This window comes from Sapajus apella, unplaced genomic scaffold (assembly GCF_009761245.1).
Source record: "Sapajus apella isolate SASKATOON/1434 unplaced genomic scaffold, GSC_monkey_1.0 scaffold134, whole genome shotgun sequence".
NCBI lineage: Eukaryota > Metazoa > Chordata > Mammalia > Primates > Cebidae > Sapajus > Sapajus apella.
In genome coordinates this window covers 3,569,931-3,591,411 of record NW_022437074.1, presented here as the reverse complement: position 1 = coordinate 3,591,411, position 21,481 = coordinate 3,569,931, and the positions used below count along the sequence as shown (strand labels likewise).

The 21,481-nt window shown below is 52.4% G+C and overlaps 1 protein-coding gene across 1 annotated transcript in view; it reads right to left on the bottom strand.

Moving 5' to 3' along the window:
• SH3RF3 (SH3 domain containing ring finger 3) overlaps positions 1-21,481 on the bottom strand; it is a 360,308-nt gene that overhangs the window by 75,765 nt on the left and 263,062 nt on the right. The window contains exon 5 of the mRNA XM_032263040.1: positions 5,917-6,020. Within this exon, the coding sequence (XP_032118931.1) occupies positions 5,917-6,020 (104 nt within the window). The remainder of the gene's footprint in view (positions 1-5,916; positions 6,021-21,481) is intronic.

Sequence of the window (21,481 nt, the reverse complement as noted above, 5' to 3'; positions counted from 1 at the left end):
TGCCACCACACTCCAGCCTGGGCGATACAGAGTGAAACTCTGTCTCAGGAAAAAAAAAAAATGTACTTCTTAAGTAAGAACACTTGACAGTCTAAACTATTTCTTGATCCACGAGCTGAAGAACGGATGTTGTGTTAGCAGGTATAAAAACAACACTCATTTCCCGCACATCTCCATCAGAGTTCTTGGATAACCAGGTACACTGTCAATGGGCAGTAATATTTTAAAAGGAATTTTTTTTTTCTAAGCAGTAGGTTTTGACAGTGGGCTTAAAATATTCAGGAAATCATACTGTAAACACATGTGCTGTCATCCAGGCTTGGCTGTTCCATTTCTAGAGCATAGGGAGAGTAGGTTTAGAATAATTCTTAAGAGTCTAGGGTTCTCAGAATGGTAAATGAACACTGGCTTCACTTAAAGTCACTAGCTGCATTAGCACCTACCAAGAGTCAGCCTTTCCTTTAAAGCTTTGAAGCCAGGTCTTGATGTCTCCTCTCTAGCTATGAAAGCCCTAGATGGCATCATCATCCAATATAGGGCTGTTCTGTCTACACTGAAAATCTGTCGTTTAGTGTCGCCACCTTCATCAGTGATCTTAGCTAGATCTTCTGGATAACTTGCTTCAGCTTTTTCATCAGTACTTGCTGCTTCACCTTACACTCTTGTTACAGAGGTGGCTTCTTTATTTTAACCTCATGAACCAACCTCTGCCAGCTTCAAACGTCTCTCCTTTAGCTTCTTCACCTCTCTCAGCCTTCATGGAATTGAACAGAGATAAGGCCTTGCTCTGGATTAGGCTTTAGCTTAAGGAAATGTTACAGTTAGTGTGATCTTTAATCTAGACCACTCAAACTTTCTTCATATTAGCAATTAGGCTGTTTCACTTTCTTATAATTGGTGTGTTCACTGGAGTAACACTTTTAATTTCTTTCAATAACTTTTCCTTTTCATTCACAACTTAGATAAGTGTTTGGCACAAGTTTCAGCCTATCTCAGCTTTTGACATTCAGCTTTTGACATGCCTTCCTCACCAAGCTTAATTATTTCTAATTTTGACTTAAAAGTAAGAGCTGTTTGACTCTAGCTTTCACTTGAGTACTTAGAGGTCATTTAGGGTTACTAAATGGACTAATTTCAATATTGTTGTGTCGCAGGGAAAAGGCAGGCCTGGGGAGAGAAAGAGAGATGGGGGAATGGTGGGTCCGTAGAGCAGTCAGAACACACACATCACTTATTAAGTTCAGTCTTATGTGGCATGGTCCATGGTACCCAACACAATTCCAATAGTAACACTAAAAATCACTGACCACATCACCATGAAGATATAATAATAATAATGAAAAAGTGTGAAATACTGTGAGAATTTCCAAAATGTGACACAGACACTTGAAGTGAACACATGCTGTTGGAAAAATGGCACCGCTAGACTTGGTGGATGCTGGGCTGCCCCAAAGCTTCAATTTGTAAAAAAGAAAAAAAAAAGCATTATCTGTGAGGTACAACAAAGTGAAGTGCAGTGAAATGAGGTTTGCCTCTTTTTGGTGCACTCTGAGGCTGAAGCCCAATCACTGGACAGGGTCCAGGGATGCCCAGCCTGGGTCCCCTCTGAAGGGCGACGAGTGGCTGATTGCTCACTGTGGTGGCTGCGCTGGGAATCTCCCTCAGGGTGCAGCATCACCCACGACTGCCCCTCCCAAGGGCAGCCTGAAGCCAGTACTGGCTCCCTTCCAATGTGGAAACTCCGCAGGGCTGTCTCGGCTCCAGAGCGCTGAGGATCAGCGAGGATTCCCTTCAACCACAGCTCGGTCTAGCTTCCTGACGGGTGTGTTCTGAGAGCACTCCCCACAAACCTCCCCATCTCAGGGTCTGCCTCCAGGAAACCCAACGTAGACAGTGCTGGTACCACCAGAGAGGCACGGCTACCACAGGGACCTGCACCTCCTTCCTGCCACCGCAGCCGGCCCTGCAGCAGCTCCAGACGTCTCCGACCTTTGCCCGCCAAGCTCTATGTCATCCAGACTCTCAATGAAATTCTCTGCTCTTTCCACTTGCATCCCCCAACTTCCCCACCTGCTTGGGGTCTGAGATCTGCCCTATCTCTAGAGGTGCAGGTGGCAGGAGTGGGGATGACGAGCACTCATCCCTCCACTGCTTCTCAGGCTCACTCTCATCTTCTTGGTTGCATCTGTAATACCCTGAGGACGGTACCAGCAATGCCTGGAAGTGCTGACCATGGGGCCAAGCTGACCACAAGGCAGTGCACTGTCAGAGGAGGCTGGACGGCTGGCCTCTGAGATGCCTCTTGGAGGCAGTACCTGGTGGCATCGCTGCTCCAGTCTCTTGTTCCAAGCCTGGCAGGGATTTATTTGACTGGGTCCTGCTATGCTGAACTTACGCCGATCCAGCCCATTGCAGACGGAGTGCAGGCCAGCATACTTTGTGAATTTGCAATGGGAGGTGCCCCGGTATTGTGTTAGCATGGTTTGGTCACCAGTCTTTTCTCCATGTCCTAGAATGTGGGGACTATTGCCACTGAGGGTGCTTTGGTGGCCTTTTGACCACCAGCACAAATGGTGGTGGGGTCATAAGGAGGGTCACTCCTGATCCACCAAGGCCTGTGAGGTCATCCCTGCCATGACAGAGAGCACGTCCCACATGATCAACATCAACCACCAGATCCAGGAACCCTGTCTGCACCCTGGCAGGGGAGGATGAAAACCACTGGCCACCATTCCCCTGGGCTTCCCTTTCCCTATTGCAGGCCAACCCCTTCCTCTCCCCAAGCCTTTCTCTGGGCTCCTGGATAGGACTCCCAGGTTCCCCAGGTGCCACCTGGGTGGTCATGCACCTCACAGGGTACCTGGTTTTCCCTGCAGGTGATGAACTGCACCCACTGACTGTGGAAGTTTCCTTCTCTGATGCCAAGCTGACATGCAGTCCCAGAGCAACGCTCTGTGCCAAGTGTTACGCTGCCCTCAGTTTGCAGGTACGTGCACCGAGTCAGACCCAGTGTGTCTGTCTGATGCCTGTCTCTTCCTCCTCCTCCACTTCCTCCATCTCTGGAGGTGATGACGGGACATCTTGGATGGCTCCTGCAGGGTAGCCCTCTGCTCCCTCCCTGACTCCTCTGGTCCTTCACACCAGGCAGTGGCTCTAAGATGCCCATGCAAAAGTGGAGGCGAGAAACAACCTTTGCGAATCAGAGGCAACCTACTGACAGCATTTTCATCAGTCTTGAGACCCTCTGGGTGGGTTGACTGTGCCCAGGAGCATGGCTTCTAGGGGCAGACACTCATATCTCTGCTCCCCCAAATCAGAGGAAGGCAGACAAGCCCCAGAGCCAGAGGGTAGAGTTCTCAACACAGCAGGGGTGGAAAGGGGGTGCAGGAATAAGAGATGTCTCTGCAGACTCACAGTCACTTCCATGCACTAGGTGAGCAAACTGAGACCCTTCTTGTGTTTCTGGGCAATGGAGCCCTTAGGGAATCTGTGTCATGGAAGCCTTTCACACGCTGAGGAAGGGACAAGAACAATATCCTGCAGGATGAGGCCTCTTAATCGCAAAGGCTCATGTTTCAGTGCACGTGACATGGCCTGGAGAGGTCGAAGCTGTGCAATCATGAAGATCAGGAACGGCATCTCCTAAAGTCATTCCGTGGCTGACCTTCACATCAGCCCCATCTGGGCCCTGGCTGGAGTCCCAAGCCATCATTCTCAGACCCCCGATGGGCAGCAGTGCACTGCTGTTTGCTGCAGTTGTTTTTGTAACGACAGCCCATCTCATGTTAAACTTCAGACTTCTGAACGTGACTTACAGATACTACTTTGGGAAGAATGATTCGATCAGACCCCCACCACAGGTACTTGCCACTGATAGGGTACGTGTGGGAATACTAGCTTCCTGGAGCTGAAGAGAATAAACTGGTAAGGTCAGTCCGATCTTTTCCTCTCTGGGGATAAAATAAAGGATGTCATGTTCTCAGAATGCATCATGCATGCTGCTGTAATGTATGTAATGTTACCTACTCAGTGTAACAGCTACGAACGCACACGGAACAGACCATCACCAGTCACAGGTCATGCTGACCATGATCCAGCTGCTGCGTGGGGGGTAACTGCGTCACCTGCAGACACATTCCTACCTAAATCCTTGTGATCTTTAGAAGGATGTTGTCCAACATGTGAGTTTCCCTTCCGTGGTACCCAAATCTCAAGCTGAGTGGAAACTGCCCTCCTCTGGGGGAGGAGCCCAGAGGGAGAAGGGGGAGGGCTCGAGGCACAGCGACCTTGTCCCCCAGGGCAGGGGAGCTGGGCAGGGAAGAGGTCCCTCCACACCTGCACCAAATTCAGAAGCCATCCAGGACATGGAGGTTTGTCCACAGTTGAGGCCTCCAGAATATTCACAACTCTTGAGGGGCGACATGCCTGGAACTGTTATCTTTTGGGTCTCCAAGACACAGCAGCCTTCTTGGGTGGCTAAGCCTTGAGCTCGTGGCAAGCTGGGGAGCCCTCTGTACCTGGGAAGGGGAGCCATTGCTCTCATGGAACAAGTGGCAGCTGCTGAGAGCCTGTGCAAAGGCATTCAGCTGGTCATGGGGACCCCAAAACGAACACATCTGGGCTTTGCCCTTGAAGCACTCATGGCCTCAGTAACCTGACCTGCATCCTGCCTCTCATTTGGGAAACTCCATCAGGGCCATCCCCTGTGGGTGCAGGTTTCTTTCTTCAGATAGCATCTGCATCCAATTCTTCAAGAGGAGCAGACCTGTCACCCTCCCCCTCCCATGTGCCTCCTTGGCCCCAGCTTTGCCTGAGCTGCCAGAATTGATGGCAGGAGATGGAGGTAGTATCTTTTGTCCAGTGCTGGTGAAAACTTGAACATCAGTCTCAAGACATCTGGAAAGTAGCCTGCTCAGGAAGCTAAGTAAAAAAATAGGTACATTGCAAATTCCTTTCATTAAATTGGTTAATTACAGTGGGAGGATGTTGGCAGCTTTCCTGCTCACCACTGGATAAAGGCTGGCATTTCCACTGGGCTTAGAGGTGGGTGAGTATGTGCTAGCAGCTGCACTACTTTTAGGAGACCTTCTGAAGCTTGGCAAGTTGCTCTTCAAAAGACTTTTTTGCTTGAAATACATCCTGTTCTGCAACAACACAGGTTCTGAGTGTCCCTCTGACCTACCATGGATCAAGAGAGCTTTCTGTATTTGTCATATTGTTTGCCAAGTTCACAAACTTCACCTTAACAGTCATTCAAGTGATGGAGCTCTGCCAAACACAAGAGCAAAAGGGAGTCTAATTCTTCAGAACACGATTTAAATGGGGAATTTAAAAACTGCACGTATCTGTTAAGAGCTATAATTTAAATGGGCAGATTTTCTAAACAAGATAAGCATCTCACTTCCTAGCACTGATTCATCTGGTTATATTTGGGGATGAGATGCAGCTGGCGTGCACTGGTGTGGCCCCGGGACGGTGGCTGAAACACTGAACCACTTCCAAGCAGTTGGTGACTAGTGGCTGCCCAAGCTCCCAACACCACCCGCTGCTCTGAGCACCTGCTTCCCTCCCGCCTCTCCCTTACCCCCTTGCCCCCATCGCAGGGCTTTCCATGCTATGGAGGGCAGCTCCACTCTATGACTGGCTTCTCTCCTGTTGACTGGGACCTGTATTATGAATATTCTGAATATCCTCCCTGCTTAGAAGAAATGTCCTAGGAACAATGACATCAGAAGGACCTGCTAGACTTTTGTCTCCCACACTCTCCTTTCAGCGGTGTTACTAGATGCATATAACAACACTGGCCAGCTAGTAACAGCTGGTAAAACCCTGCAGAAACCACATGTGGACAGGCCAGCCCACGCAGGAGGGAGGGCTGCAGGTGCGGGACCCCAACAGACACAAAGGGCAGCTCACACGTTGAGGGGCAGCTGGACCTTGGGAGGCGTGCCCTGCTCTCCAGACACTGAGGCAGCCCGTGGAACAGCCATGGGGGTGGATCCTGCCGAGGAGGAGGCGTCCTGCAAACAGACAAGAGGAGACAGGGGTGAGGAGACAGAGACTCCATCCAAGGGAAACAAACGCGAGGTTAGGCTGCACCCACACCTGCCTGTGCTTCCCCAGCTGCCTGGCTGTTCGGCCTCCAAAGTGCAGTGCCTGCCTGGGGTGTCAAAATGGTTCTCCAAATATGGGAGTAGCCTGGCGGCCCAGGACCCCTGCCCCAAGGTGGTTTTCAAGAACTCCTTCCCAGCATCTCAGGGAGCCTCCTCCAGCCTGCATCTGGGCTGGTCGGCATCACACTACAGTCAACACAGGGAGAGGCCGTGTCCCAGACCTGGCTTTATTCTTAGACATTCAATTAATTATTATTGTGTTTGCTAAAAAAAAAACATGAAACCTTTCATGCTATGAAACAGCTTATTTAAAAAGAGCATCCCCAGGAACTGGAGATTAATCCCTAAAGAAAATTGGTCCCACGACAGCAGGCAGAGCAGCAGGCCAAGGGGACCGGGAGTCATAGGGTGCCCCCCTGCCCACGAGACCCCAAAGTGCTCCAAGCTTCAAGGGTTTCTTAAGCGAGGAGATGACCTGAGGAAAGGTTAGCATCAGGGGTGTACTGTGCTCTCCGGGGACACTGGGGGGCCAAGCAAGGAATATTGGTGACACCATGGTCTTGCCAAGGGAATTCCTACATGGAGAATCCTTAGCCCAAAGCTGTGTAGGGCAGTGCTGCCCCCAGGTCCCCATACCACCCAGCTTGTTTGCCCTGCCCTGGCCTTCCCTAGCACAGGGTCCTGTCTTCCTGTTCAGAGGCATTTGATGGCAGAGGGGTGACCTGTGTCCCTCTCAAAGATCTGTCTGAGTCCTAGCCGTGGCCCCAGTGCTTGTGGTCTTATTTGGAATAGGGGTCTTTCCAGACATGAGGTAAGGATCCTGAAAAAAGATCATCCTTGATTAGAGTGGGCCCCAAATCCAGCAATGAGTATCCTTATGAGATAGGGAAGGAGGACAGGGACATGGAGGGGAAGGAAGTCCATGCGAGAAAGGAGCAGAGACAGGAATGATGTGACCACAAGCCAAGGGGTGCTAAGGATGCTGGCAGCCACCAGAAGCAGGAGCAAGTCCCAGAACAGACTCTCCTCAGTCTCAGGAGGAACCAAACCTGCCCATACCTTGACTTGGGGCTTCCAGCCTCCAGAGCCAAGAGAGAACAACCTTCTGTTACTTTCAGCCACCTAGTTTGTGGTACTGGTCTGGCAGCCCCAGGACACCCCATCAGAGGGGCTGTCAAGGAGCCTGGAGGATCCCTTGTAGGCCTGATGAGGGGCAGGATAAGGATCCTGGCAGAAATTGGAGCAGAGGACGGAGCCAGGCTGTGGGTACCTCTGCAGAAGGCAGGTTTGGGGAGTGTGGGGGCTGCCTGGCTCTGTCTGGGGAAGGTGCCTGTGTCCCCAGTGTGCATCCTCAGGTGAGCAAAAGGCACTAGAAGCAGAGACCACACAGATGGGAGGGAGGGCCACCGGGAAGGCGCCCCCGGCAGGCGGCCTGCTCTGCACCCAGGCTGGCCTCATGCTATCTTCTTAGCTTAGGAGCAAGAAGCTTCTTAGCTTTCTCATCACTCACTGACCAGATCTGGCCTTGCTTAGCTGATAACCTCTGCATGCTGCTGGCCACCTTCCTACCTTTCCCTGGGTGGTCACAGCCCTCCCCGACTAGTGATCATGAGCAGAGCCCGAAACCATGCTACATGGGCAGCATCTACAAAGTCAGAAACCATTTCTTCCTCCTGTTTAAATCCAGTGTGCCAGGCAGAATGCCTGAGCAGGTGCAACTGAGAGACGCAGTTTCCTTTGTCTCTAGGGTAACTCCAAGTCTCGAATGACTTCCATTGCAATGCAGACACTGTGAGAGAAACCTTTGATTTTCAAAGGCTCCTGAGAGAGCCGGGTGTCCAGAGAGCAGCCCCTCTTGGATCTTGTCCCTCAGGCACATGCAGAAGCAGAAAAGGATGAGCGCCAGGAGAATAGGGCTGGAAGGACACATTCCTTCCCATGGATGGATTCCAGGGTCTTCTGTCTGCTTGGGACACCTGCCCTCTCCATGAAGGGAGATGGGGACCAGGAGGTGTCCCCAGTAATGCCAGGATCACTTTCCTTTAAGAGAACTCCCCAGAGCTGGCCTGGATCACGGATCACCATCCACAGAGGTGCAGGTTGGGGCTGGAGGGTGAATCTGAGGGCAAGACACCCTTTCCAGAGGGAAAAGGAGAAGCGGCCACCTTATTCTCTACCAGGCCCTCCCTGTCCCAGCCATCTGCACAGAGGAGAGGGTGTCCTGTGCTGCTTTCTCCAGTGTCCACAGGTCTCCTGTGTCACTGAACAGAGGTGTGGGCAGGACTTTAGGGTCATTCACTTGCCCATTCAGAGTTACCAAGAGGTTCCAGCACAGGGACAACAGGCTTGACATACTGGAGTCGATGACCTGGCAGTCAGAACTGGCCCTGGGCCTCCATGGTGAACAGCATGGCCTGTAACTGTGTGGGGCTTACAATCCAAGTGGCCCAAGCACTGGACACATAGTTCTTCTTCTTTTTTTTTTAATGAAGTCTCACTCTATCACCCAGGCTGGAGTACAGTGGCACGATCTTGACTCACTGCAACCACCACTTCTGGGCTCAAGTGATTCTCCTGCCTCAGCCTCCTCAGTAGCTGGGACTACAGGTGCGCACTACCATGCCTGGCTAATTTTTTTTTTTTTTTTTTTTTTTTTTTTTTGAGACAGACTCTTGCTCTGTTGCCCAGGCTGTTATGCAGTGGTGCAATCTCTGGCACTGTGGCTCACACCTGTAATCCCAGCACTTTGGGAAGCCAAGATGGGTAGATCATGAGGTCAGGAGGTCAAGACCAGCTTGGCCAATATGGTGAAACCCCATCTCTACTAAAACTACAAAAATTAGCCAGGTGTGATGGCACATGCCTATAATCCCGGCTACTGAGGAAACTGAGGCAGGAGAATTGCTTGAACCCAGGAGGCAGAGGTTGCAGTGAGCTATTTTGTATGTTTAGTAGAGATGACGTTTCACCATATTGGCCAGGCTAGTCTTAAACTCCTGACCTGAGGTGATCCACCCTCCTCAGCCTTCCAAAGTGCTGGGATTACAGGAATGAGCCACTGCGCCCAGCCTGGACACGTAATTTTAAGCATGCAACAGCCCCAGGAAGTTCAGCATGCACAGGCCCCTTACAAAGGTACCGTGCCTGGTCTGGGCGTGGGTAGAGAGGGCTTCAAAAGGCCTGAGGCAGGCTTGTTAGGGAATGTCTTAGTCTGTTTATTGTTGCCCACAACAGAATACCTAAAACTGGGTAATTCATGACAAAAAGGAATTTATTTCTTATAATTCTAGAGGCTGAGAAGTGCAATGTCGCATGGGCACTTCTGGTGACAGCCTTCTAGCTGGTGGGGATTCTGCAGAGCATTGCGTGGTGAGGGGGCTGAGCATGCTAGCTCAGGTCCTACTTCCTCTTCTTAGAAAGCCACCAGCCCCGCTCCTGTGAATCCAGGAATCCATGAGTGATTATTCAGCATTGCCCTCGTGACCTAATTGCGTTTTAAAGGTCCCACCTCTCAGAGCTGCCCCATGGGGGATTAAATTTCAACATGAGTTTCGGAGGGGACATTTAAGGCACAGCAGGGAGGTGGTGAGGGTGGGTGGTGGGCCTAGAGGAGCCCAGGCCAGCTAAGGCAGGAGGCCAGATGAAGTGAGGGGTTGGAGGCAGAACAGGGGAATATCTCCATGGGATGAGGACAGGCTGTACGGGGCCTCCTGAGAGTGTTCTGGTCTTTACCCTGAGGGCCTGAAGTCCCTGGAAGATGGGCAGAGAGAAGGCAGCCACAGGCCAGGACCTGCAGCTTTGCAGGAAACCCATCGGGAAGTGTGAGGGAGCCCAGCCTGCACCGGCAAATGACAAAGGAGCCAGGGGCAGGTCTGGACGTGCTCAGGGGGCTGTTAGCAGAACAGCCGCTGCAACAGTAGCACCCGTGACCGTTGCACCCGCCCTGCGCAGAGCCTACCATGGCTGGGCCCAGCTCTGAGCACTTTCCCTGGAAAAATGCTTTCAACCTGCACAAGGCTGCCGATGGATATTAGGAACTCAGGCAGCCTGTGCAGAGGCCACGTGCTTAGCACCACACTGTGGTGTTAGTTCCTCACAGCTATGAAACAGCCACAGACTCAGGGGCTTACATTCACACAGAAGGTCTTGAAGTCAGATGTCCTAAAATCAAGGTGTAGCAGGGCTGTGTTCCCTCTGGGAGTCTGGAAGAGACTCCATTCCCTGCCTTTGCAGCTTCTAGAGGCTTCCCACATTCCTTGGCCCTCTCCATTTCAAGACCAGTGGTGCAGTGTCTTCCTCTCTCTCGCCTCTGCTTCCATCACTGCGTCCCTTTCCCTGACTCTGGCCTCCACCTCCCTCTCAGAAGCGCCTCTGTGACTGTGCTGGCCCAGGTGATCCAGAAGCATCCCCATCTCAGGGTCTTTTCCTGTTTGCCATGTGAGGTGACACATTCTCAGGTTCCGGGATCAGCACGTTTGTGGGCCATCATTCCCTTCTCCACCAACAAGGCTAGTTCCGAAGGACACTGAGGGAGGAGTCTGGGCTGAGTTTCCAGCCTTGGCCAGATGGAAATGCTGTTGGAGAGACAGAAGAGACCGGAGAGGCCACGGGCTCAGTGCTGGACACGCAGTGTTTAGTGTGCCTGGAGCTGTCTCAGTGTGGAAGAGGAGGCAGCTGATGACGCCAACTAGGGGCTCAGAGGGGACTGGCCTGGGCAGCAGATCTGGGGTCATGAGCGTATAGCTCACCTATGAGGCAATGCAGCCTCGTGGCAAAGCCCTTAGCTCCCAGGTGTGTGACCAGTGCATGTGACTGTAGCCGAGACAGCGTCTATGAGCCTCTGATCTCTTATTGAGTCCATTGAGGGTCACGGACTTCTGCTCTGACCATGATGGTAACAGGGGCTGGGTTTACCCTCCTGCCTGAAAAAACTGAAAAACGAGATGAAGCTTGATTCCGTAGCTCCCAAGACTATGGAAATCAAGCAATGGAGGACAGAGACCCCAAGACATGAGAAAATGGGGTTGTGGCAACTCACATGGTCTAGAGAGCTGGAGTACAAAATGCGATCATTCATAGTCTATAAAGCAGTCACTCTAAGTCCACAGAATAGGCCCTCAACAAAGGCTCACGATCATCGTCCCGAAGCCAACGAGGTAGAGGATGCAGTGGCCTGGGAGACAGTGAGGAGGGAGGACCCCCTGCCCCTGCCTGCAGGACACCAACCAGAAGAGGGCCCTGAAGGGGGCTGAGATGGGACGGCCCTGAAGGGGGCTGAGATGGGACAGCCCAAGAAACAGAAGGAGACCCACAGCCTGGGGAAGACGGTGCTTCAGAGGAAATGTCATTGTCCATTGAGCTGCACGCTGTGGAATGGCCAAGGAGGCTGAGGACCTAGAAGGATCCACCAGTCTTGGGGATGCTGGCATGCGCAGGCACTTCCTGGGGCAGAAGACCGCACCTGCCGGACCACTGGGGAGAATTATACCTCTTAATCCCACTCTTGGTACCCGGAGGACTCCAATGTGCTCCCTGCAAGGAAAACCCTCACTCCTGGCTTGGCCAGTGGACCCACAGTCCCCTGGTTTCTGTCCCAATCTGCCATTGTTAGTAACAGAGAAGCCTGTGAACTCAGGTCCTGCAGGGCAGGCCCTCATGACATGCCTATGCTGTGTGGAGGGCTGGTGGGGGCAGGGGTGCTGCTCCAGTGCACAGAGAAGGGAGGGGAATGTGGGGGCCAGAGAAATTTCTACATAGTCAGCCCAGGTCCTGGTGATTTGGGCTTGTAGCAAAAGCTGTTCTCCATTCTAGAGGGGGAGAGACAGACAGAAACACACACACACACACAGAGAGAGAGAGAGAGAAAGAGAGAGAGAGAGAGAGAGAGAGAGAGAAAGAGACAGAGACAGACTGTAGCCCCAGCAGTTTTCTGCTAAGAATGAATCCTAAAATCATCAGACAGACCAGGAGCGATGGCTCATACCTGTAATCCCAGCACTTTGGGAAGCCAAGTTGGGCAGCTCACTTGAGGTCAGGAGTTCGAAGCCAGCCTGGCCAACATGGTGAAATCTCATCTCTACTAAAAATACAAAAATTTACAGGGCATGGTAGCAGGCACCTATAATCCCAGTTACTCAGGAGGCTGAGGCAGGAGAATCACTTGAACCCGGGAGGCAGAGGTTGCAATGAGCCGAGATCACGCCACTGCACTCCAGCCTGGGCAACAGAGTGAGACTCCATCTCAAAATAATAATAATAATAATAATAATAATAATAATAAACAAGTCAGAATGGAGGTACAGGTGAGGACTTCACAGCAGCACTGTTTATGTTATGAAAAACCTGCACTCCTGAAGCAAGCTAAAATGTCCCATGGTGTGGGGTTGGCAGGCTGATGAGGACACAGAACGCCTCGCTGTTGACAGGCCTGTAGGGCTGTGTAGGGTATGCAGAGTGGAAATGGAAGTGAGAGCCAGGCATATGAAGGCTTATCTAATTTCTGTCAGTGATGCATGTATTTTCATGGTAAAAAGTCAGGAAACTTACATAACAGACCATAACTTTGCTCCTTTGGGGTGCTGCCTTTTGGGACAATTTTATTATTTTTTAATCTATTAAAGTTTTACATCACTTTAATACCAAGTGATAATGGGTTCCTGAAACATTTCCACAGTGATATGAGAAGAACAACGGAGTTAGTACTTGGGGTCTGGCTGATGGTGAGCCTGTGTCTTCCTTGAGCCCCCATGTGCCATCTTTTGTCAGGGGACGCTAGGAGCTGACGAAGGGCAGGGGTGACCCTGCAGCACCAGCTGGAGCTGGGCCGGCTGTTCCACGTGCCCAGGTACCGGGCACTGTGCTCTGCAGCAGGGGCACAGTGGGCATCTAAGATGACCGGCTCACACTAGTCCCACAGTCGTGCTCTTGTTACCATGCCTGCTGTCCTGTTCAGAGCCGCGGTGGGGCCACACCGGGAAGGCAGCCTGCCTGGAGCTTGCCCCTGCACTTAGATCTCTGCCTCCCAATGTCCTGGAGCCGCTCAAGCCATACTCCAATGGGAGGGGCCAATGTGTTTGGCCAGGGGAAACCAAGGAGACTGTGTCTTGTGTGCTGGGCAGAGGTGGAAGGCGAGGCTGAGAGCACACACTGTGCGGAACACACCCGTCATGCACCACGGCGGTCGAAGGCTCACCATCCCATCTGTGCCAGCATCCACCGACTCCCCTGGTGAGTCCAGTGTAAAGCACCCCACATGGCTGGGTGTCAGGAGGCGTGGGAGGGCTCAGCCAAGGCACCTGGGGCATGGATGGTGGGAGCTGGCACACGGCCCATTCAGGGGTCCGGGGCCTAGGCCACCCTGACATAAGCTATCCCTAAAGACAGCAGGAGGGAGACACTCTGGCGGCTTCACTGGAATCCTGGCCTTCAGCTGACACTTGATACAGCAAACGCTCCAAGCAAATATGTGGGATTTGACAGCCAGCTATTACTTATAGCTGGGAAGAACAGCAGAGAGAGGGGTCAGATGTATGGAAATGCTTTTCCCCAAAGGTCAAGATGAAGAATGTCTACAACTGACACTGGGCTGAGCGTGGCTCCCGTGTGGCCGGCCCTCCTAGCATGGATGTGTGGTGTGGTGCCCGGAGTGAGGGGTGCCAAGGGACTTCATGCTGTGTAGGAGGCAATGCCAGGCTGGGAGCAAACGCCAGGCTGGACTCTGCCCTCAGGGATATACAAACTAAAAGTACAAAGAAGTGTGTGGCACTTTGGTTGTGGCTTCCTGATGCTGACGGGGTCAGTCCGTCCTCTCAATCTGGTCACTGTTGCTATGGATACAAATCAGCAGCAATCTGCTGGTGGCCAAGGTGGGCAGGGGTCAGGGGTCTTCCCACTGATGGGCTTAGCAGTGGGCTACTGTGGATCATAGACCCAGCTGTGCGGAATGTGGCTCCCAAGAACACAGGGCCTGCTGACAGGGGCAGAGATGAGCAGCCACTGCTAACCCTGGAAGGAACTAACTGCAGGGAAAGGAGCCTTTCCTTTAAATGACTGTGATCAGGAACTCCTTTGTAAAGGCACCGGCTTCCACATGGCCAGCATCCTGCAAAGCCTGAGCTGCAGCACGGCCTAGATGTGCTTTCAGCCTCCAACCAATGGCTCCTCTCTCCCAAAGTATTCGTAACGAGGTTGAGAGTTGCTGACTGTGACACTGGGGACCTGAGGGCTCCTTGCCGCCAGCTCCAACCATACGGCTTGGCCCTGGATGCAGGCCTGGCTTCCTCCTAACCACAATCCACCTCTCTGATGCTGCTTTGATTTTTAATGGCTTAATTTTAAATGATTCTAGGCCTTAAGGGATTAATAAAGACTTGGCAGGTGTAAGGGAGTCAGCCAGTGATAAAAATAAGAAAAGAGAAGGAGCTCCAGGTGCCTTTGAGTAAAAATAATTGGGGACACAGCCCTCAGACAGATGTTCGTCCTATCTCCAAGATCATCCAATGGAAATCTCTGCTCCGACTTCAAAGCTAAGTGCAGCCCTGTCTGCCATGAAGCCATGCCCAGTAGCCCATGCCCAGGAAAGGGCTTTGACTATCTTAAAGTAGGTTTGCACCATGGTCTTTTTAATGACTCCATAATGGATACCTGCCAGGATTCAGCCTGGGCAAGTGGACACACATGTTCAGAAGGAGCTGGCCAACCATGCAGTGGCCCATTTCTCTGACTCACTGACCCTACAGAACACTCCAGCAATCCCTCCCTTGGGCAGATGCTCAACGACACAACCTGTGAGCACTTCACCTGAGCCCAGTAGTGCAGCGTCAGCTGGCAGGGATACAGGCAGGAGAGGACGGCCTCGTCTGATGGAACTTAGCATGAGCAAACAGTAAAGTGACAGTATGCGCACTGATGCTGCCTCCTGGGTGCTCGGGGCTGCGGGGGCCCTCCACACCAAGGTCGGGGCTGGAACTTAGCCTGACTGTGCAGAGCCCTGAAGCCAGGCAAGCTCCTCTGCTCCTGCTTCTCTCTCCCTATCACAGAGGCTGCACAGGTGAATGGCACACTCACTGCCCTGGAGCTGCTAGTCAGTAAGGATTGGGCTGTCATTTGTGATGGCGATGTGCTTCATCAAATTCCAGCCTGCCCTAGTTGGAAGCCTGGTGTCAGCTCTGGCTGCAGTGCTGTGGCTGCGGTTCCCTGATTCTAAACTGCCAGGTTGTAACCAGACACTAGAGGCTCCTCCGCTGCATTTTAATGGGGCCCCTAAGCAGTGGCTGGGAACCAGGCCATATTAGTTTCCTGTTGGGATTACTAAAAGGGAAAAAAGAGGGTCTAGGGGTTGGTAGGCTGTACGGGGGCTCTGAGTCTCCTTCTTTGACACTATGGAACAGATAAAGACCCCGAGAAGAAACATCTCTTCATTTTAATTTTTAATATGAGTCCAAAAAACACTATCATCACCCCAAGGAGTGGTGAAACAGGCATACATTATTCATCACTCACTACCACTCCATTACACGGGGTGTAAATCAGACCCTCATGAACTTGCTTCCCAAAGAAAACTCCAGAATAAAACATTTATGACCTGATTCTTCTGCTTGGTTCTGCAAAGAACAGCAAGAATTTTGTGTGGCCGGAGGATCCACGTGCCTCTTGATCTCCCTCTCAGTGGGGGCAGAGGCCAGGGAGCCCCAGCAGCGGGGAAGAGGGGGCAGACACGGTCTGTCCTGGGAGAGGCAGTGGCCATGCCTTCTGCCTACATAACTTCCACTGCTCTCAGCTGGTAAGGGGAACTGCTTGCTTGCCACTGAAGATGGAGGCCAAAACTCCCCTCCACTGCTGCCCACAGGCTACCTGCCCCAGCAGGAGTTCCAAATTTACTGCTGGATATTTAATTCTCATCTACAGGTTGGACCTGTCTCAGTGTTCTGCTTTCATGAATAAAGTTTTATTGGCAGCCAGCCACGTTCACCATTCACTGCTGTCTCCAGCTGCTCTGACCCTGCAGGGTGGAGCTAAGTCACTGCAGCAGACACCACCTGGCTGTAAAGTCTAGATTATTTACTATCTGGCTGTTTCCTTTAGAAAGTTTGCTGCTCCTGCTCTAGGTATCTAGGATGAGAAGATAAGCCTCCTCCCCTTTCTGCCCTTGTCTTACTGGGCCAGTAATTGGAACCAAAAAGTGAAAGCTGTGACCAAAAGCTTAACAAGAAATCCCCAAAATATTACTAAAGAGAATGGATCAAAAAAGTGGAATACAGGAGGAGAGCATCTACAATACGACTCCAGTTTGGGGAATGAAAATCTCAAAACACCAACGAGAGAGGGGAGATATGTTAAGGAAGTTACAGGACCCTTTTCTCACCTACCTAGGGCTTCCCAAGCCTCAGTTAAGAACCAATCTGTCTTGCCCTGGAGCCTTTCTTCCACCAGCAAGAGCCGTGGATGGCCTCCGCTCATTGCCTTCCTCACAGCTGTTGCTCGCCTGGTACCTCTGACAGGGCCGTGGACCTTCCTCCCTGTGCACACCCATCAGGCCAGAGGCTTCGCCGTCCAGCTTTGCACAAAAGGCACAACATTCGTCTACATCCAACTGTGCCTCTGTTCTGCCTTCAAACAGAAAGTGCCTACTTTGTAGGCAGTTGCTGCAGGAGGGGTGGGCTTTGAAAAATCCTTTTGTTTAACTCGAATTCAGTGTCCATCTATCTGTCTTTCTGTCCGAGAGTGCCTGTGTAGGCTGCATGCCAGGCACTGCCTGTACATAGAGGGAAAGCACCTTCTGCCACAGCAAAGCTCACGGGCTGCTTGAGGGGACAGCAATGGGGGGACGAGGTCCTAAGAGCAAACCCAGCCTGGGCGTGAGGACGTGTGAGACCCCATTTTCCTCACCCCCCAACCCCACACTGCATCCAGATAATGCCTGTTGGGAGGTAGGTAGCTTAGCCTGGAACAGGAGAGCAGATGAGCTCTGGCAGAGGGAGGGCGAGGCAGTCAGGTCGGAGTGGGGAAGTTCTTAGCTCCTCATAGTCCTCCTGTCCAGGGCCATCAAAGGCCTTTGCATTACAGCCCTGAAAACAGCAACCTCTGCGGCCTGGTTTCTTCCTGCTTTACCTGTGCTGCAAGGCCCTTCCTCCTTTCCACCCTCTGAGGCATGGACTATGTGTGCTAGTCTCCTGGTGGGCCCCGTGGGACCTACAGGTGACTACTACAGGTTTTCATGAAAAACCCTCTGTGGATCCCTGCAGGATGTGGCTTCAACTCAGGAGCTGCCAGGACAAGGGGGTGGTTCTCCTGTGCTGCCAGCCAGAAAGTGCCCACCCAGAGCTCCCGGATGCTCTCCAAATGCCAAGGAGACCCAAGGATCTTCCCTGACTCTGCCCAAAGATGGCCTGGAGGCATAGCAGAAATGCGTGGATCTGGTTCCTAGCTTGTCATAGCAGCAAGAGAAACGCTGCCAGCACCCTGCACTGTGATTGGCAAGTTTTGCAATCGACAAAAATCATCAGGATGCCAGGTCACAGGCAGCCATGGTGTCCACTGTCCCCACTAAAAGGCCAGGTGTGGTAAGTCTCGGAGGTACAGCTATTTCCAGATTTATAGAAGAAAGTTTTCTTGTATAAGATTCCACAATAAGATTTTTTTTTTTAAATTCATCCCAGGCTCACTTGGTACTTTTTGTTTTGCCTCTTTATAAGGCATGTAATTAAATTCTTAACTTTCTGAAAATGCTAAAAATAAGCCCAGGTGCTCTGCTATGCAGGCAGCTCGTGCTCTGCAGGTGAGAGCTGGAGCCAGAGCTGGAGGCTGCACAGCCTATAAGCAGTAAGTCTGGGGGCCACCAGGCCTGGGGCAGCAAGGTCCTGCTTCAGCTCCTTCAGCTTTTCCCCAGCACTTCTTACTGCTGGAAGCATCCGTCTGTCTGTCTGTGGCAGAGATAAGACCCAGCCAACATAGGGAGCTGTTTGGGAGATAGCAGGTGGTGATGCATTTTAAAGATGCCCAGAAGCTTCCATAAGGAACTCTCCTCATTTACTTCTCAGACACGAAGACACTTGAGAAACGTTCTCTTTTGATGGTCTCCCTGCTGAATTTCAAACATTTCCCCTTCCATTGATTTTAAAGGGCATTTTCCTAATTGTCAAGGGTTGCTTATTTGGAAGTAATTTGTAAGCCACGGTGCTCTCCAGAGTAGAAAAGCTGGCAAGGGCCGATGAAGGTGCTGGTCCTGGCTGGTCGGTGAGTCAGCCTACATCTAACCACGCTCTGGAGCCAACAAGAGTCCCTGCCCAGAGGCAGGACACTGATGGGCAGTATTAGCGGGTGCCACACAGCAGTGCAAGCACAACTGTCAGAGTCACACTGGCCTTACTTTAGAAAGTTGTCGGCTCTTCCTTTGAAGCTTCTCAACTTCTGTGCTCAGAAATGCAAACTTGCCAGGCTGCAGGGAAGTGGCGCCTGGGGAAGGTTCTCCCCCTCAAGGCCCTGCTGGACTCCAAGTGACCACCCCCTCAACAGGGCGGGGCTGTAGGACTGGCTTCAACCACTGAAATGTGAGTGAGTAGAGGCTTCCATGTGGAAGCCTCTGAACTGGCTGCCTCATTTCTGCCCCTGCCATGGTCCTGGAGACATTCTACACCAGGAGTCCGCAGGCATTTTCTGTAATGGGCTCAGTAATGAACATTTCAGGATGTGTGGGTCTTATGATCTCTGTCACAACTCCTTCATATCTCCGTTATGGCCTAAAAACAGCTGCGGATGATATACAAATGGGCATGTGTGGCCTTGTTCCAGTGAAGCTTTCATTTACCAAAACAGGCAGTGGCTGGACTCAGCCCGTGGGCATTTGCTGGTGTCCTGGGTAAGGATGGTGGAGCTAGGCCCTCTTCTGCCTCACAGTGTGCGTGAGAAGCAAGCATCTGTACTTGGCGCCTCCAAGAGCGTGGGCTCCTTATTACGTGACGTGGCCACTCTCAGTGACAGGCCCATGCACTCCAGAACTGACAGCCCATTGAGGATCCTCAGGCACTTGCTTGAGTTCATACTTGATTTAAAAGGAAATTGTTCTAAAACGTAAGCAATCATTTTCCAATTTGATCCAATAGCCTCAAAAGCAAATGTGTCACAGTGGAGTTGGCCTGAATGGCCTCTTTTCCTCTCCTCTGATTATCTTCCCTCCCCCAGCAAAGTGCTGACATGTGAGTGATAACTCCATTACGCCCAAAGCACCAGCTGAGCCTCTGGCCTCTCCCAGTATCAGGGGAAGAATCCCTAGGGGTGCAAACATGAGCAGGATGGGCCATCTGAGGCTCAGCCAGCCACATATCCTGGACACCTTCAGTCACAGCCCCACAGCTGTGTGCTCTCCCCAGCCATCGATGTGTAGCCAGGCCTGTGCGGGTTGGGGAAGGCCACACAGCCTCTCAAGTGCCACGCTGTTTTATATGCAAGACTTCCCAGTGAACAGTGCTGATGGTGCTGTCTCGTGGCCCACCCAAGAAGGAAGCTGGTGTGTGTGAGCCCCACCTGTGAGCCAGTGGCACCCAGCTCCTGCCTTCAAGGACCCAGAAGCCCAGGGAGGAAGGCAGGAGGACCATACACACAAATAATGTTCCATCATGGGCACATAGGAAGTGTGCAGGCAAATAGAGAGTAGGGGGATTGATTTGGTGGTGGAATGATGACAGGGCCACAGAAAGCTGCCGAAGGGAGGTGAGCATGTCAGATGGCCAGGAAGGGTGAGCAGGAGCCTTCTGCACAGGCATGTGTCTGCGTGTTGCCTGGCAGGTAGAATGCTATGCTGGGGTCAGCAAAAGGGTAAGGTAGGAAGAGATTATGGGCCAGGGCTACAGCAGCATGGGGCGCAGGCAGCAGATCTGCACAGGCACATGGGAGTGGACAGTGCTGCCAGAAGCTGGACAAGCAACCAACGGCCAGTCTGAAGGCTCCGCAGAACCTTCCAAGGAACTCAGGGGCAGGGAGTCAGGACTGGGGAAGACGCAGGGTGTTAGCTCAGGGCACCTAAGGACAGTGGTAACTCCTTGAGGAACAGATGGAATACAGAAGGGGAAGCAGGATTGCGGAAAGAGGGGCGTCACGGTCGTTCCTGGCACACGCTGAAGTCGAGGCGTCTCTCCAGGAAGCCAGTAGGTAGTTGGAGAAGAGAATCTGTAGTTTGGGAGAGCTGCCGGCAGGCAGATTATAGGCACATTGGCTGGGGTTCAGGAGAGGGCGAGTCCCCATGGGTGAGTGTGCCCAGGATGGGAAGAGAAGGCAGGGCATTGGCATTTGTATAGATGTAGGGGCTAGAAAGAGGGTCCGGTGGGAGGGGCTGGGACAGGACTCCATTGGAGAGAAGCGTCACAGATCAAAGGGGACGGGCTCAGGAAGGGGTGCTGCCAACAGTGTCGGGTGCTGCCAAGAGGCCGAGAAGGCAGATGAAGGAGGAAGACGCTGGACAGGGCATTGGCAACGGTGGCTGGGTCAGTTTCAGCAGCAGGGGTGATGGGCAGCATCAGACTGCAGAGAGTCAAGAACATCCAGGGGAACGAGGAAGCAGCAGGTCAATGAGAATGAGACTGGACCTTCCGCAGAGGTGCTGAGGGGGCATGCAGTGGGAGAAGGGTCAGCTCTGCTTGGCCGCCAGCCTGGGCTGCACCACACCTGCACAGGCCCTGTGTCGCTGTGGCAGCCGCCGGGAGGGGCCCAGGGGTCAGTCCCAGCAGCTCCTTGGCCAACTTGACTAGTGGCAGGCCTAGGCCCAGCTGCAAAGTCTAGATTATTAATTATCTGGCTGTTTCCTTTAGAGGGTTTGCTGCCCCTGCTCTAGGTATCTATGATGAGAAAATGAACCTTCCCCCCTTTCTGCCCTTCTAGGCAGAAAGCTTCCATTTAGGCCCCACTCCCCCAACCTTCTGTCTCCTGTCCCTGTCCCTGCTCCTGCAGAGTGGCCGCTGAGATTCCCAGTCTCCAGCCTGTAGCAGTTCCCACATGACTACTTGGAGCCCAGGGTCAGCCTGTTCTGACTCTGCACCTCCCTCCTGGCCAGGCCTCGAGCTCTCTTCTGTTTCTTATCAGAGCTCTGCCTTTTCAGCATCCTCATCATCAAAGCCTCAACTTAAAGCCCTTTCCTGCAAAGAGCTGGACAGTGGGTATTTCAGGCTGTGTGGGTAACAGGGTCTCTGACACTTTTCTTCTCCTTCCTTCACTTCTTCCCCTCCTTCCCATCCAGCATTGGTGTTGGCCATACCCACTCCTTCCCCACCACCAGCTTTCAAAAGCCTCCAGGACCCAGCACAGCACCAAGCCAAAGATGGGCTCTTGGAGCAGAGAGCAGTAACTAGAGATGTGCCGGGAGCCTGGCGTCCTGGGCT